This window comes from Alosa alosa, chromosome 22 (assembly GCF_017589495.1).
Source record: "Alosa alosa isolate M-15738 ecotype Scorff River chromosome 22, AALO_Geno_1.1, whole genome shotgun sequence".
Taxonomy (NCBI): Eukaryota; Metazoa; Chordata; class Actinopteri; order Clupeiformes; family Clupeidae; genus Alosa; species Alosa alosa.
Window position 1 is genome coordinate 16,016,307 of NC_063210.1, and position 18,640 is coordinate 16,034,946.

An 18,640-nucleotide genomic window follows, 5' to 3' on the forward strand; every position below is an offset into this window, starting at 1 on the left:
TCCATAAACAATTTGGAAAAGAAAAACGCAAGAGACCACAACCATGCTGACAGTTCTTTTATTTTGCTGCTGGATGCAGATCATTTACTGTTCCATCACGTCTAGCAGCTTCACGTTAGGCAAAACCTCAGAGAGAGAGTTTGGACAGTGAAGACCAAAAATTGTGCCATCTTCCCCGCCCCCATCATCACTCCTCCATTAACGTAACAGGGCAATTCCTCGCAAAACGGTCACGTCCATAACGCCAACTAAATACCATGGCATTGTGTAGGCGTTATGGATGTGACAGTTTTGTGTGGAATTGCCCAACAACATCGACAACAAAATGTAACTGTTAACTCTCCCAAAAAACTTGTTACCTCCCTGAGGTCAAGTAAAATCGGTGCATCAACATTCAGGGCTGTAACAGCTTGTAACCAGTACTAGCGAGATCCCAAACAAACAATCTCTGTGTATAGCAAAAATTAAGATGAGGGTATTTGAGGCCTTCACTGACCATCCGCTCTCTGGAAGTCTGAACTTGGTGCTTTTCCACGCTCACTGTGCTTTAAAGGACCCGAGGGAGAGGGGAGAGAAGAGAGATGGGGTGTGGGGGTGGCGGTGGAGTTGTCGCATGTGACCGCTGACAAAAAAGCCCAGGGGACAATCTCAGCAGCTTGGAGCACCCAAGTCACCTCAAACTCAGTTGACCTTTTCATTTAGGGCCCAGGCAACACAGCTTATTTGGCTTGGACAATTACAAAGTAAAAAGGACTCGGAACAACTTGCAGTCCCGTTTATGGGGTCCGCAAATACATACATATTAACAACAAAATAAACAGACAAACACACACAGGAAAAATAAATAAAAACAGTATAACATGAATGAAATGGTTCACCACAATAGAATTAGCTTTGACACAATCATATTAGCTAAACATCTTGGCTAGACGTCTTGGCTAGACGAGAGAGCAAAACATTCAGAGGACGAGAGAGCTTTGTGTGACCGACGCCCACCAGTCTTAAAGGGGAGTAAGAGGTCAGGGGGCGACGAGCTTGGCAAAACAGGCAACCTGCTGGACCTCAGGTTCTCAGGTTAAAAAAAAAAGCAAACAAACAAACAAAAAGAAACAGAAAGACGACAACACTGATGCCTTACGGCATTACATCGTCGTTATACATTGCAAGGAAATATGAAACACAATGTCATGGACTTACAAGCTGATAGTACAGTCACGTCTAAAAAGGCACTGAGGAATGTATACATACCACTCGATATCCGTTTGCCATATACAAAGCATTAGTTGGAAAAATAAATGAAGTTTTAGATTTCTTAGAAAAACATTTTTCTCTCTTTTTGCCCCTTGGCAATATTTCTTAAGGAAAGCTACTACTACAAAAGAAAAAAAAAGAAATCTTCCACCAGATTTTCCCTAGTTGTGTTTTGGTGGATTCATGATTTTATCCCACTGCAGTTTTACTTGTTTTTCTTTTAACAGAAAAGCACACTTCAGGATCACTTGTTCATTCATCCTTCACCCCAACATTCAGGGAAAAGTGGCATAACAACCTTGTGACACATTTTCCAGGTCTGTCCTCGCAGTCATTCCAAGTCCTGGCCACCATGGCGTGGGGTGGGTCATTGACTTGAATCATGCACGGACAATTTAACCGGTTGCCTGGACAACCATTAAGCACATACCCAAAACAAACTTAGGAGGGACAAATTCTGCACAGCTTTGCCCCGTGGCAAGAAGCACGTAGGCATAAAAAGAAGCACTCTTAGCTTTGCAACCTTAAATGAAATGTTTTTAACGATAAGTCACAGTGTTGACCAGTTCGATATGGGGGGGGGGGGGATTCTGGGAGCTTGTAAGGAAGAGGTGGTTGTGGTGGCGGTACTCCACATGGGTACCTTCTTGTGACGGGAATCTGGCACTTGAGGTCTCCCTTTGAGTCTCTACTCACTTGTTACCCCTTTTATTGTTAAATTGGGGCCCAAAAAATGCAGTGGCAGCTTGAGAGACGAAAAGGTCACTGGGAAGGTCAGCCAGTTCTGTCGCTCAAGTCATTCGCTCACTCAGAGTCTATTCTCGTGTACTTCACGTGGCCCCATTGCCACGGTCGCCACAGGTAAGGCACCTGGTAGTTCCGTGGGATTATGCCTTGGATGTTCTCCTCCAGGTAGTAGAAGAACCGGTACCACCACGCTCGTGAGATGAAGTTGCTTGGTGATGGCTCCTTCAGGACCTGAAAAACAATGCAGAACATTCCGGGTTAAAAGTGAGACTGAGAAGTGAACACAAACCAGGCCTGGGAAGTGGAAATGGGGTCTAATCAGAGTGACTAACCTGCTGGTTGGCCATGGTGTGGTACCACCAGAAGAGTCGCGTGGTGATGAAGTAGGCCACCACGACGTCTATGGTGTAGTGGTCGTGGGCCAGGAGGATGCAGAAGATTCCCACCACGCTCATTAGCCAGCAGGCCCAGTGGTACCACCAGAACCTCTTTGGAGAGTCTTTGGAACACAAGCAATTCATCTCAATTAAAATCATCAAACTAACACTCGCTCTACAGTCTACAGCAGCAGAGTATCATTTATGTTTTCTTTCGGATGGATATGGGATAGCAGTTGATTGGTTTATTGACAACACATCAGTTTTTCCCTTTACAGGAACACTGTTCTTCCTGTGGTCAACAGCAGTCTTATGTGTTGCTCCCCTGAAGAATAACAAACAACCTGAGCATCTCAACACTTTACAATTCAGTAATTGTGTAAGACATTAAAATGGCATAGATCCTCTCTTATCTGTGTAATGAGCACGTTCAGTGATGAGTTTGTATGTATTTGGAGGTCACCAAATTTCACCAGCAGGTGTCACTATTGTGTCCAAACCACCGTGCTACAGGATCCATATAGACAAGGCCCTCTTCTCACAATGAAAACACACACACACACACACATTTCGGAAGTTTGATGACATTTTGCAAGTTTGATGAAATTTTTCACATGCATCTGTTTCCCAAGGTCACTGAGTACTGTTATAAAAACTGGTATAAAAAATATTTTTAAAAATGCCCCCAGAGTGTAGCACTGTAGCTGCCTGTCTACTCTAGCTGTTGACTGCAACAACTCGAGCTAGGTAGCACCGATTGTTTTTGGGTTTTTTTCCGTACCAACAGTTCTCTGTGACTTCAAGGAAACAGAGGTTGTGAAAAATTGCTGCGTTGTTCCTTTAAGCTTCAGTCAGTTTTGAAAAGTGAACCACGCAGAGGTGTGCAACCCCAGCTTCAGAAAGCAGAAAGTCCTCCTGTTATGTATCGGTCCCACCTGTGCAATGAATGAACACACTATCTGGTTTGGTGAAGGGCTTTGGATCAGATACGTGTGGTTGGACTTTTACTTTGAGGTCAGGTTATTCACGTCTGACTGGTCCGCACTGCCAAGCGCCACTTACACTCTTTGATGAAGAGATAGGTGAGCGTGAGCATTACAGTGTGGCCACTGTACAGGTAGTCGCCGCACATGGAGTGGGAGCCGGTGATGGTGAGGCCCCCGCCAGCTATCATCTTCATCACCCTCCTCATCTGCGCCTCCCAGTCCCCGAGCAACTGCAAAACACACACACACACACACACACACACACACACACACACACACACACACATTATGGACCCTTTCAAGAGAGTTCCATTATCAGCATCATAGTTGGCCCCACAAGACTTCCTTTTTAACATTCCATATGTTATCTTAATGTAGAGGAAGTAGATTGGGGCCCAAATAGAACGTTCAAGCATTGTTTTTGTTTACCTTGTTGAAAGGGTCTATAATAGCTCTGCATTTGTGTCTATTATTGTGCCATTTTATTGTGCTTGTGGATGACATTTCCTTGTGCAACCCCCACCCGCATCCAACCCCCACCCCAAAACAATTTCTCTCTCTCTCTAGACAAATTTAGATCAGATATCAAGAGTCAGTTCAACACAGCTGCCTAAACCGTTACAAAGTAACAGCAACAACAAGATTATAAATCAGCAGTTGGCCACACAGAAAGATGGCAAACGGTAAAACCACAGGAACGCACGGCTCACCACATGGGTGAAGTAAAACCATTATCTCCAGAGAACACAGCCAGCGCTCACAAATGAACCAACACACTTGGGGGTTCGTTGAGCAACAGAGACACACTGGCGGTCATTTGTAAAACACACACACTTAACACTCTCACGCACCAACAAATGACAAGTTTCAAAGAACACAACGTCTATTCACACAAAACTCACGGTTGGCTCATCTACAAATTATACTAGGGCGGTGAACAACAAAACCCAAACAGGCATTTTACCACCAACAAAACAGGCAAACATCTCGTCATTAATCTACTCTGTGTCTCTGTTTATTGACATGTTTTGCTAGAGTACAGCCAAGACATTAATTTCTCCTTTGTTCTTCTTCCATCAGCGTTCCACTCTCCGGCTCGAAATGATATTATGCCCCAATTACTGTCATGGCCGTTTCTTCTAGAACAAACCCTGATGTATTCTGGGATCGAGTGTGGAGTGGCAGTCAGCGTGCGGAAACACCCCGCCGAGTGGTACGTGTCATTCGGAAGAGAGGAGAGAAGGACACAGGGTGAAAAGCATGTGTGTGTGTAGTGTGTATGTAGTGTGTGTGTGTGTGTGGGGGGGGATGCCGTGGTCTGTCAGGCTCACCAAATGAACGACTTCCCACATTTCCTGCTGCTAGTATTTCCAGGCCTCAACGTGCGCACACATGCACACACCCATCCTGACACCATCCCTCACCCCTGTGTGAGTCACTTGCGCCCAGTGGATGATGAACAACAGTATTCCAGCTCCCCCCATAACAGCTCCTTAGCAACGGTAATGTGCCTGTGACACAAATAAAAAAAATAAACACCGAGCCTCTGTGTGACTGCTCAGAGGTTCGACTCACTCGAGTAACGGGTGAGCACGGGTGCTTCCTCTTATGGGATTCGAAACATACCCCTGAGAGTGATGCAACGAGAGAAAACTTCCCGATGCCATGTCGGTCTCAAAATAGCCAAGGAAGAGGATCTTTCAGACACATCTGTTGAGCATGTGTCTCTGACAGTTCCAACCTACCCCGCCCCCAGACCCCCCTCCCTCCCCCCCCCTCCCCAACCTCACAAACCCCCACCCCCTTCAACAACTCTGCAACTCCCCACTGACAGACACAGTTGAAGGACAGGCAGAGCAGGCATGGAAAATGAGGATCAGGGGAGGTTAGTTGGCCTAAAATAGAGCTTTCCCAAAATTTTTCCACGCAATGGCCGGGGCACCTCCTTTTTCCGATTGGAAGAACTCCCATGGACTTCAGACAAAGCTATTTATTAAAAGCATGATCCCAGAGACGTGGAATAACACAACATAATTCTATAGTACAGTAATCTCAATTAAATTAATCTTCTTTCCAGTCACTGGCCACCATGCTCTAGAGCAATATGACCCCTGCCATTAAATTAAATTAAATTAAATTAAATTGAACATTGAAATTGAAGTTATCTACAGTATATGACAGTAGCCATTACTTGCCTGAGCCCTGTAACTTGTAAGTGTCACAGTGTGACATCAACCATGAAATTTCAACTGTCAACTCCATAACAAAAAACTACCATGGCAAATTTTCACATTTAATCCATGAAGTGCTGCTTTGGACAACAACTTGATAATGTGTCTTACCTTTGGGGAACACCTGAAGTGCATTCCTGGCACGGGAAGGGTCGTAATGTACATGGTGATACACCTGTACAGGTAGAGCGTGCCCACGATGAAGAAGAAACGCCGGCCAACAATGGATCTACAGAGCAAGGAAACAGTTATCAGGGATACCCTGAGTGCATAAGAACAAAGCAATGGCAAACACCAGGAGTGGAAACATGGTGGTGTTGACACAGCAAGCCAAGCCAACAGAGCCACAGAGGGTAAACGCTAAACAAACACAGAACACAAAGGTGTGTTTCATTGGACTTCGTATCTCTTTGCCTCTCTTAAAGCCGCTATGAATCATGCTGTGATGTGACATGATTGGCAAGCAGGAATGTCCGTCTCTGTGGAAGATTCCGGATTGGATAATCTAAGATGTGCCAAGGTGCCTAGTTTAGAGGCTGAGTACAGACCGGCCACTATATAAACAACTACAATTAGCAATTATAAACAGAGACAGTGTTAGAGAGAGAGAGAGAGAGAGAGAAAGAGAGAGAGAGAGAGAGAGAGAGGGATATGATGGATAACCCACTTGTATTTCAACAGGGTCCACTGTAACAGCCACAGGCACACTAGGATGATGCCGTTGATCTCACAAATGGAAAAGGCCCACTCCACGCGGTCAAAAAGGTCAAAGAACTTGTCGGGCAGTGGAGGGTCCACCTCCTTGGGCGGCACGCGCTCATGGACGACGGAGATCATGACTGTGGTGGATACGAAGCAGCAGATTGCGTAGAAGAAAGCCACTGCTGTCTTGCCCCACTCTGTCGGGAACTGTGAGCGCGTGGGCTCGGGCATAGGGATTTTGACCAGATCTTTGTGGTAGCCATTGACCATCCCGTTGCGTTTCCCGGGCATGCTCCCTCCGGCGGGGGTGATCCCATTCCCTGTATCCATGATGAGGTCGTCGGCAAGGTCCCGCATGGCGTCGCCGTTAGCATGTCCGTTCTTGTGCGCCTCGATGTGGTGCTCGATGCGGAGCGTCTCCACGCGCTCCAGAAGCTGCTGCCCACCGTCCGAACTCACCAGCGACAGGGGCGGCCTCTGGAAGTCCGTCTGTGAGAGCTGCAGGAGTGAGTGGCCGTCAACGTTCCGGAAGGGCTCAGAATACTCCTGCATGCCTTCGTCCATCAGCCAGCGAGAGACCTCCTCCACTGACCACTGGGCTACTTTCTTCATGTCAGACCGCTCTGCCTCAGAAAACTGTGGGAGAACAGGGGTGGAGGTGCATTGAGTTTTGAGCGGCTGGGTCTAAGAGACACAAAGACCTCCTCAAATGGTGCTCATTACGCATTTAGCACATGGGGGACACACTCCACGGTACTGCTCAGCAGATCCCAACAAACTTCCAAATGGATAATCCAGTATTGGCAGCAATTCAGCTCATCTTACTGCTGAAATCTGCACAGGGAGGGGTAGACAATTTCTTTCCTGTAGAGAGAAATGAGATTTTAAAAATAAAAAATAAATAAATAAATACATAAATAAAAATTACTTTTATGAAATTTCAATACCATCAATGCTGAATTGGTGAAAATAATTGTAATTCCAGGACAGTATTGGGTAAACTGTAGTTGAGCGCAATACACATTCTGCTTTTGGCATTCATACAAATAAAGACTTTAATAACTTTGTACCAGTTTAAAAGATGACTGAGGACTAACAGCCAAAAAAAAAAAAAAAAAAAAAAAAAAAAAATGAAGCAGAGAACTCCATAACACGCCTCAGTGACTAACTCTTTCCAGTAACATAGGTTTAAGACAAAGTTAAAAATTAGTTTTCAGGTTGCTTTGTAACAAGACGGAAAACAGCCTATAGGCTACCACTGAAGTTTTTCCCATGTTGTAAGCAAGATAGGCTACAAAAAAAGATCTACTGAAGTTTTCATGTTAATTTGTACAAATCTAAGACAAATATATCGAATCATCGAAGACTGACATGTGCTTTCACTTAGCTCCACTGAGTCATAACAGACCGTCTTACCGCTTCTGAAGCAACATTTTCATAAACTCCCGTTTCCTTGCCAGAGAGGAATGATCATGCCGTAGCGTAGAGTAGCCTAAAGACCGAGTGTGGATATGCTACCCTTGGCACAGGAATTTCAAGAACCCTTGAGCGTGTTAGCAAGGGCGTGGCAAGTGTGTTTACAAATCTTTACTCGGGCCACGGAGAAGGGGTCGTTTCGCCCCCGGCACCATATGGTTTGCGTTACTATGAGGAGTGTCGCGTTGTACGCAACAAGTAAAATATGCGCGAATGCTTGATCATTGAAGACCCTTTCAAGAGAGTTCCATTATCAGCATCATAGTTGGCCCCACAAGGCTTCCTTAACATTCCATATGTTATCTTAATGCAGAGGAAGTAGATTGGGAACCAAATAGAACGTCCAAGCATTGTTTTTGTTTACCTTGTTGAAAGGGTCTATAGTGGCGGGATACGCAGCCCAAGTTCTTTTCAAATAACTCTGTGTTAAAAGGATAACGGCAAAACAGTGGCCTTGAATGTTGAAATTGTAACTTATCATTTTTGAGTAAAGAATGGGAATTACTACAGGGGAGTCGTCGAATATATTTCACTCAAAAACAAAACATTGGGTTAAACCTATTTAGCCTATACATGGGGAATTTGCACATCTCTGTTTCTGTGGCCTATTATTGACTTCTGATTCAAGAATATGATCTCCTACTATTAGATGTTGTAAACACAACACTAACTTAGGTTTGAGTGTTTACAATTTAATAATTTGTCAAACGGACCTCTTCCATCAGTTTAAGAAGCTTTCAAAACTTTTCGGTGCACAGTTTACATTGCCACTGGGGTGGTATTGTTCTTTCAAGTGCCAAAATAGCCATTCCAGATACTAGATCAACCAGACTAACTCACACAGCGGGTCCATGTGCTAGGACAGTCACTAATGAGAACCAGACAGGGCATGTGACAGTTATCCCAAACAGACTCCAGGGTATCTGCTGCTACTGAAATTCTGAATATTAATGAATAGCCTAATTAATCGTATAAGTGATAATAATAACAATAATCAGACCTGTCCAAATCCAGTGACATCCTAGTGTATTGGTTACAAAGCATCTAATCCGAAATGTCTTATGGTAGAACAACAGCCTAGCCTACATTACGCATAGGTGGTAAAAAAGAGGGGGGAAACAATTTCCCTCTACAGTAGGCCTAGGCTAAGGAAAGGCCCATAGGGGGAGTGTGGGAAAACATTTCCAAAGTCATGCCGGTTTTGGTGGCCAGTACCACCACTTGATACAACTACGACGCTCTTCCTCACTCCACTTTCATGGTATCGAAAGCCAACTGTGGCCAAAACAGACTACCGAACCACAAGGGACCACAGAGCTATGGGGTTTGTTGATTGATGGGTAACATGATGGTACCTGTCTGTGTGAACTGTGCGAGTCATACTAGTGACGCCATGTGATGTGCTGTGGCTGTGATGCATCTCATTAGAATCCGGGTAATTCAGGAGGTGAGCCATCTGATTAGTTGTGACATGATCATGTAAAAAAATAATCACCGACATTATAGAGTCCAGTGTTTTGAAAGTTAGACTATGGCTACTTTTAACACAACTTCCTCATGCGCCTGGCTTCATAAAGAAGTAGCCTACCTATTTTTTCCACTTCGTTAGGCTACTTTTCAAGGTAGACAAGTCGGATTAGACTACTTCATAGATAGGCTATAACGATACAGGATAGTTATTTCCAAGAATTGTGTAAGATGCTTCGAGAATGCATCAAAATACACCAATATAACTGATACAATAGTTTTAACAGATAACGCCTCAGTGATAGAAGCGAGAAACAAATCGAGCCTAAGCTGCGATGAAATCACAACAGCATCACATAACGTTAAAGTCACACTTTCACTGAGGGAAAACTAGCCTATTATAGCCTAGCCTACATGGCGGCAATGGGTAAAACAGCACTCGCAGATATAGCTAGCGGTTTCAAGTAAAGGTTATCTTACCGTATTTTAAATGAAGAGACGTTTGTTTCCACTGCCTACCACGAACCGTCTGACAGCCTACCGTTTGTAACTGTACAGTCATGAACAACACCAATCCCGCCCATCCGCTGACTAACTCTGGTCATCCGTGTGTAGCCTAGGCTAGAACTACATCACATCATTCACCACCGAATCCACAAGTCCGCGGAGGGCTGAGCACTCAGTTTCCCCGCTAAAGTTGAACAACAGTAGGAAGAACCTTCCACTTTACCAGAATACAAACCCAACACGCGCCAAGTGACAATCCCGTTACTGGTCTGTTTCAAGTTCAACTCAATGCGAGGTTTCGATTTCGACATCGACATTTGAAAAGGTTTATTCTTCATGAGTTGAGAGATGCTGAAAACAGCAAAATCAGATTGTAAAAATAAGCCCGTAGCCTATGTGATGTGCACAAGGGACTAAAACCCTAAAACCAACACCTAAGTGTAACACACGGCTTGTCTAAGGCTATTTTTCAGTAGTTCAAAAGACCTAAATTATCCCATGGCAATTATTTTGTTGTTCATGTTGACAAGACGTCTTCGGTTACGGAAGACCTCTGTTCTAGGACAGCAAACAAAGGTGTGCAGATGGAAGGACAAAATGGAAGGTAGGCTATTTCTCACTAGTCTCGAGTTTCATGTAGCCTATCCAAAAGCCTACTAAGCCTGAAAATTGACAAAGAAATAACCCCATCCTTTAAGTAGGCTAACCTAGTTATAGTTTTAAATATTTACAATTCTAAAAAAGAAAATGTGGTTTTAATAGTTACAGAAAAGTAATTTCCCATCACAGTGTTATGGAGTAGGCTAAAGCCAAAGCACTGATAAAGACCCATAACTGAGAAGAACTATAGTAGTATAAAGGCATAGTAGCCTACATCATAGATGCCTTTTTAACCATCTTATCTTTGTGACAGAGACATATGTCTAAGCTCCAGCATAACTTGATATCTGCAGAAAACCTGTTTAACTAAACCATTACATAATATGTATGTATAACCCAAGCAAACTGCCTTTACAGAGTAATGCTACTGCAACACAGTTCCTGATAGGAAAGGTGACCCATTACATTGCATTGTGATGGACATCTATTTCACTCGATGCAGTGCCATCCTGACCCAAGCATATACAAATATTTGGGTTAAAGAGGAAATAGTATGTGAGCATGATAGCGAATACACTAAACCAGGTCACTGTGTGCTCTTGAGCATACGGATAGTGTTAGCATTTTAAGGATGTCAGAGCTCAGAACAATCTCATTGCCCAATCATTACAATCATCACCTCTGCAGGTCCTCAAAGCTCAGTGGTTCGTGCGTGTATGTGTGTGTGTGTGTGTGTGTGTGTGTGTGTGACACCGCCACACAACCGGTGTTAACAATGACTTATCTCCTCTATCAACCAACACCTTGATGAAACCTCACAGAGGTCAAAGGGAGGGGAACAAAAATTGGTTGAGACACATCACATGATTCACTGACCTCATTCTCTTTCCTTCTTTGACAGAATAATGGCTTTATCTGTCTGAACATAGCAGCGTGTAAACCTACACTGTGGTGATGATTGGGGTCGCAGGTCTGATTGCAACCCGGAACTCCCTTTTACAGGTCAGTGGTGCACTACCAAGGAAATGGCCTGGCACCTCTGTCATAACTTCAAATATGAGAACTTGCGAGGATGAATTCCTTCCCGCAAGGGAAATAGTTTGGGTTTGATATCCTTTTACCTTCTGCAGAAGCAGCAGACAGCGTGGCCGGACATTATTGGAAATGTTTCAAACGAAACGTGTGCCAATGAAAGCTTTTCAACAGGAACCATCTCTGACAAGATAATTTGCCCTTGCTCGAAGCCAGCTTTTCCACAAGGGAAGTTAAAAGGATGCAATAATCATTCACAAAATAGCTGTCTCAATTCACTTCAGCGAATGACACCAACACTCTGTTGTTCCTTCCTGATTAATAACTAGTGTTCTCTAAAGGGAGTTTACCAAGAATTGCCAGCATCTCAAAGATAAAGGACAAGCTGGCAGGAGGAAGCAACTGTATGCAAATGCTTTGAATATAGGGGCATCAACATCGCACATTCAGGCTGTAGTGCGTGTTGTGCATGGGCAAAAGCCCTTGTGAGTGGGTTAGATTCTTGACATATCCAAAAGATAACAGCTTGGCTGTGTGTCCGTAGTCCAACCATAAGGGCATGAACCTTGACACTAAAGCCTCTACTGTGCTCCTGGAATTCCATGAATAGCCCAGCTTGCATGTGGGCCATCCTCAGCATAACACACAGACCCACACACACAGGCACACACACACACACACTCCCTCTCGCACACAAGAAGCAAGCTCTTCAAATTCCTCACCACCACTTAGAAGAACTCCACACGCGCAATAACAAACGCAAAACACAGGCCTTCAGTTAATCTTATCTGGCCTATTTGGTCAGGGAGACAATGTATTGAGACAAGCTTGAACATAACCCAAGCGCAGATTTGTCCTCGGCCTGGGAACGGCACTGTGGTAAACAAGCCGCTATTCCCTTGCCCTTACTCTGCGGGTGACATGCCTCCTCCCCCTGCACCCTATATGGGAAGAGGCTGTGTCCGGATCTTTCTCACACACATACATACACGAGGTGAGGACGCGCGGAAGAGAATGAAGTTTGCAATTCAACATGTCCAATGATAAACAGCACAGCTGAGCTATCAACACAGCAGACAAAACACTAGGAGCTATGCACATTTTAAGTCAAGGATAGGCAAACATACTTGCCAAACATGCAATCTTCTGTCTTCCAGGCCTTGAGGCAGCTGTATACTCCCACCCCTCTCCCCCCAAACCCCCTCCCAGTAACTGCACAGCGAGGGTTGCCGAGGGCCTACACATGGAAAGATTCTTTACCTCACATACAGTTACCACACACAGAGAAGCAAAACAGCATCACAATGTAAACAGACTAAGGACGGATTGTTGTAGTTGCCAGCATTAGCTTCAGTTTTATGACTAATGGAATGTCCAGTAAATAAAGAACTTTGCAAGATATCCACTGCTATCAATAGGGAAAAGCAAAAAACATGGATTGGAGACATTACAAATTGATTGCGATGTGAGATTCTTGTGCTGAAAGTCTAAGACTTAACATCCCACCGTAGGGATTTATCAAGCTCGAGGGGAGCTTACGTGCTTTGACCCTGTCCGGTAAACAACCATGAAAGAGAATGTAATATCTGGTAAGATTCTGTTCAACAACGACCACAAACAAGCGCACTGATCAGCTAATGCGAACACCCAGATGGCTCATTTCTCCAATGCTTTGCTCTGATGATCTTTTAGTGGACAGTCTGTGTACGTCCAACCATGAAAGGTCACATAGCAGTCTAATCTTGCTTACTGTACGTACACACCGCCGCCGACTTGAGCTTCCAAAGAAGCTCGGGTCACCCTGTCAAGGACGTTTGTCAAAAAAGTACAGGGAAGCTTTGGACGCTTTGGCCGCTCTGACGTGGCAGCATTCTACATTCAATCACCTTCTATCTTAGGCCAACTAAGTTACTTTATTTAAAGGCCGTCTATTCCGATTGGTTGCTGGTCGTTGGTCGCTGAACCGCGTCATAGCTCATTACCATAAAGTTGACCAACGTTCAACTTTCTGCTTGACGCTCAAGACGGCCAAAATGCGATGCTGACGGATTTGCCGCTTCTTGCAGCTGAGAGAAGCCGGCCTCCATTGAAAATGAATGACTTCCTGAATCTTTGGAAGTCGGCGGCGGTGTGTACGTACAGTTAGTGTTTCCTGTAGTGGTGCATCTGCAAAGATCAGATTTGTTTGTCCTTGACCTGTTTCTTGCCCTCCCAACCACCAACAAAAACCCATTCGATTCAACAGAGATGTCCTGATGGTCATCTTATAGTTTACTGTGTTCAGCCCAGACATCTGGACTCCTTCTTACAACAATCTATTGTACATTGTCTCACCATTGGGCTCATTGGATGCATTTCTGGTGAATCTCTTCCATTCAATCTCACAAAGCATTGTTGTCCATTTGGAGCAATATGGTAACAGCCCGTAAACATCACTCTGTTGCCACCGGGCCAAATGTAAATGTAAATGTATTGGCTCATGAATAACTTCTTACATTTTTAGTTGCAAATTAACATTTGAAGCCCAGGTCAACAGATTTGTTTTTGTTTTTTCCCCCTAACTGATTAAACAACATGGTCAGACAGTCGACAGGTTTCACCCTGACCATTTTCCTGAATATTGAATAATTCCCTCACACTTATTGAGTTGTTATACCATCCTTGACCTTTACCGTCACAATTATTGTTTGGCATATATTCAATGTAATACGTTTTCTTTTTGCAACATTATTATTATTTTTTTAGAAACTGCTGGCCATCAAGGCCTTGCCTAAATTAAAAAAAAAAAAACTATTTTTGCAATTTTCACTTCCTCCCGCAATTTCTCCACAAGAAACAGCTAAAAACACCACAACTTCCATCCAGGCATTTTAGGTCGTAACGGTCTCAAAAAACCTTGTGAAATCCTGGAGGGACTGATTTTCTACCTATCCCTTACTGCAACTGGGGGGACATGGCCCCATGGCCTCAACTGACAACCAACAGGAACCAATTTTTTTTTTTTATGCCCCAGTTTCAGTTTCTTAAATGACTTGGGGGGTGGTGATGGTTGTTTGGGTGGGTAGCTGACTTCTGGTATAGAAACATGATGTGGATAGCATTCAAATCTAAATAGACATGCCTGGGATTAATTGATACTCTCTATGAAACAAGAGAAGTGATTAACCAAGGCTTATATTCCTGTTAATCGTATTGCTTCAGGAAGTCTAAGGCCCTACTCATGAAACTGATCGGAGTTGCCACAGCAACCAAGCAGATTGACATTAGCATACCCAAATATTTTCAGGTCCTTAATTATTACAGGGTTCATGATTGTTAATGTCCACATTTCTGCTTGTAGTTAGGCTTTTTTTCACCAATCTGCAAATTTTTTTTTTTTTTACCAATAGATTTTTTACTATGTGTTCCTCTAAGTGTCTAGTAACACCTCCCAATTTATCCATGGCCAAATCCTTGGCCACCTGTGAAGCTCTGTTGAACTCCATGCCCAAGAGGGTTAAGGCACTGCTGGAAAATACTATAATGGTGGCCACACAAAATATTGACACTTTGGGCACCATTTGGACATTTTCACTTAGGGGTGTACTCACTTTTGTTGCCAGCGGTTTAGACATTAATGGCTGTGTGTTGAGTTATTTTGAGGGGACAACAAATGTACACTGTTAAACAAGCTGTACACTCACTACTTTACATTGTAGTAAAGTGCAATTTCTTCAGTGTTGTCCCATGAAAAGATAATAGAATATTTACAAAAATATTATCTCCACCCTCCGCATTGGACTCGCTCTCTTTTCACACACACACACACACACAAAGAAAGGCATAAAAGAACAGATCTCAGATTGTCAAGTTTTGTCTCAACATGGTGTGAGAAAGGACATTTTGCATGTGAGTGTGTGTGTGTGAGAAAGAGTATCAGTGAAGGTATGAACTTTATTTGCAAGTTAAGTGTGTGCATATGTGTTTGTGTGGGTGTCTGGGTGGTTGTGAATGTGTTTGTGAGAGAGTCAATGTGTGTGTGTGCATATGTGTTTGTGTGGGTGGCTGTGAATGTGTTTGTGAGAGAGTCAGTGTGTGTGTGTGTGTGTGTGTGTGTGTGTGTGTGTGTGTGTGTGTGTGCGAGAGAGAGAGAGAAAAGAGTGTCAAACATTGAGGGTGGACAGTGAGCAACAAAATATAAAACTCATGAGGACAACATAACTAGTATCAAGCCTGAGAAACTGCCTCCGACTACAGGAGCTGCAGCACAGCACTCTCTGCGGGCATATCTCCAGACCAGAGATTGGGTACTGCGACAAAGTCCATCACTAGATGTCCTTGAGTGTGGATTAAAAACAAGGAGAACATGGTTATGCACCAGTCCCTACACCAGATTGCACCGGACTACCTTCTGAAGTTTGTCATCAGCAACTGTGCAGGCGACTGTGACACTCTCAGGTGCTGCTGTAAAAAGCAAGGAGTGTATTTCTGCTTGTTGGAACTGTCATGGTAACAGAACATCAACCAACCAGATGATGACAGGAGTGCAGGATAGTTGAGGGATGAGGTTTGTTAAATCTTAAACTGATTAAGGAAGTTTTGTTTTGTAATTGTTCAATAAAACCACTTGTTATGGATTTTTTATGTACTTGGAGTCATTTTTACTCAAAACTAATGGCTGGGATAGATTCAGCACCACTAAAAAACCCTAGTTAGACATCTCTAAAAATTTGTTTTGCAGATTGGCGAAAAAAATGCATAACTTTCCCTATGGGATTGCTGCGTTGCTTAGTGAATTTCAGGATACATGTAATGTTTTTAAACTGTTTTTAAAACATTGATTAACAGATGACAGCCTAATATTTACAACCAGACACGACATATCCAACCACTACAGTAATTCAAAGTAGTAAGGAGGACAGCTCTCCTTTATTCAGAGTTGACTAATTATATAATATATGATATGACCATCTGACTTTTTCAACATGTTCTATAATAGGAACACATGTACGTTGCCTCTTGGGGCAGGCACAAATCTTACTATTTCAACAGGCTGTCCAGTGAACAGGCTCGGAATGATATAAACAGCTGGAGTGGGGATGCAAGAGACCACACAGTAAGTCAGGCAGTGGGAGGAGAGGGTTGATTGCAGTTCACTTGGTAAAATATTATTAGGCCTACAGTGCACAGAATGAATGCATTACCTGGATGGCTCATTTATCTAATCACACCCTTGAATCATCTTTATATTTATACTAGTAGACTATGTCAAGACATAATTCAATTTATAACCGAAACTAAAGATGCATTGCTTAATGCAAAATAGTTATCTCTCTCTCTCTCTCTCTCGGTGGTGTGAGTGTGCATGTAATGGGGTAAAATTAGCATGCATTAGGCTTTGTCTGTATTTACTAATAAAGTGTACTGTGGCCACTTCTCAGAAGGAGTTCTCCTGAGACTCCTATGCACATCTGCTGCCCTGAGACCTGTGCACAACGACTGGAGGAACTAATGAGGAGAGAAGCTGGAGTAAACAAGCACGGGAGGGGTTTCAAATGGGCCACACCGCGCCACAGGCCCAGACTCCAAAGCAACACCTGTATCCATATCTGACTATCGCAGCTGTTATGCCAACCCCAGTTCTCATACACATTTGGCATTAGACAAGCAAGGATGCTAACTATTACAGGGGTGCTGTTGTCGGTACCCTGTTCGTTTTAGGCTATTTGTATAGAACAGAGAAAGGCAATCTGGACAGTTATTCAATAAGCTTAGTCACAAAAGAGTAAGGTCTCTGACCTGAGAGAAAACTGGAATACTGTCTGCCATATCGACTCCCTTTTCTCAATTGAGAGGGGGCATTGCCTTAAAAACGGTGGTCTACTGGAAAGATCATAGATGCACCTATGAGAAAAAAGAGAGTAATGTTCTACATTCTGCTATTATTAATCATCATGAAGCCACTTTAAGTCTTCAATCAATGTGATAACGCGGGCATAACTGAACACGACTGACTGCAATATAGCGAACAGAATCAACTAATTGCCCGCACCTGATATTTTGGACAGCCCACGACAGAAGTCGCATCGCTAGCTGTTAGCCTGCCCACCGCACAAAAGCGGAGGCATGGAAGTTTCAACAAGCAACAGATAGAGCCTCGCTCGCTGAACAAGCATGGACAGTTAATTGTTACAATGTGCACAATGGAGTGAGCCGGTACTCCATAAAAAAGCCATTTCCTGCCATTAAGATGCCCACCCAGCTGGTCAACTAGCTACCAGTGAGCTACATTAAGCTACGTAGCCATAACCGTACCGGGAATGCAGAGCTATTGAACAGAGCAAGCCAACATACCATGAACGCTGTCTCTGAATCGTTCCTGACTGGAATCCACACGCAGGTCCAAACCCGTTTGTTATCTAATCGATTGGGATGCCATCAGACACATCTGTCCTCAGTTTGAAACAGACACTGTTGGCTCAATGCATGTGTTAACTTCTGCACTGCTTCTGCACTGCTTCTGCACTGCGTGGAGGTGGGCGGTTTCATTGTTGCACATTTAGAACAGTTGACTATTCCTACCATTCGCCGTGAATCCTAGAAAAGCGGAAAAGCGGGGCGCACGTCACATCAACTACACATTTTTGCTATCAGAGAATGATGGCCTCCCTGACAGTGCCACCATCGCAAAATGTTGCATTTGAATTGACTTCAGAATAATGCCTTGCATTACATTAAAGCCTACTTAATCTAGTTTACTGACTTAACCAAACCTAAAATTATGTTTAGCCAAATTAATATGCATAATTTCACTGGTCCGGGGCAGCATTTTCCTCATACTAGTCAAACTATTGCACTATCAAATTATCCATTAATTTCTAGCGCATGAACGCAAGAGACTTTGGTAAAGAGTATGTATAATATGTTCTTAATTTTCACATCAATCATGATGTCATAATTATTAGCCATCTTGTAGGCCAAATAGGATGACCCTACTTTAAGGAGTATTTAAACCATCCCTCCCTGTGGCTGATAACGGAGCTAAAGTTGGGTAGGCACGGCTCTGGGGGTAGGTGGCACAATGGCTCCACCAGGTGGTTATTTGAAACAGAAGATGGGTAAAGCGGACACAAGCCAAAATTAGTTGGAAAATAAACTAGACAAAAATTATAAAATAGTAATTTCAATTAACCCCAGTAGCATTATAATATCGAAAACTATAATATGGGACATTATTTTAAAAATTGTAAATTCAAATGCGCTAATAATTTGCTGTATGAAGATG

General features: G+C 43.5%; 1 protein-coding gene across 3 annotated transcripts; it reads right to left on the bottom strand.

The window, feature by feature from the left end:
• Positions 1-44: 44 nt before the first annotated feature.
• sgms1b (sphingomyelin synthase 1b) lies at positions 45-17,886 on the bottom strand. 3 transcript variants are annotated; one of them, XM_048233263.1, is made up of 7 exons: positions 7,711-8,003; positions 7,018-7,158; positions 6,260-6,930; positions 5,704-5,821; positions 3,438-3,591; positions 2,331-2,497; positions 45-2,229 (listed from the first exon to the last, which is right to left on the bottom strand). In XM_048233263.1, exons 3-7 carry the CDS (start codon positions 6,904-6,906, stop codon positions 2,056-2,058), a joined length of 1,260 nt encoding a protein of 419 aa, XP_048089220.1. In that variant the 5' UTR covers positions 6,907-6,930; positions 7,018-7,158; positions 7,711-8,003; the 3' UTR covers positions 45-2,055. The 3 variants fall into 3 exon arrangements, with proteins under 3 accessions (XP_048089220.1, XP_048089219.1, XP_048089218.1); XM_048233262.1 differs by lacking the exon at positions 7,711-8,003 and adding an exon at positions 17,710-17,886 and having other exon boundaries at positions 6,260-7,158; XM_048233261.1 differs by lacking the exon at positions 7,711-8,003 and adding an exon at positions 9,718-9,844 and having other exon boundaries at positions 6,260-7,158.
• Between the last annotated feature and the right edge of the window lie 754 nt (positions 17,887-18,640).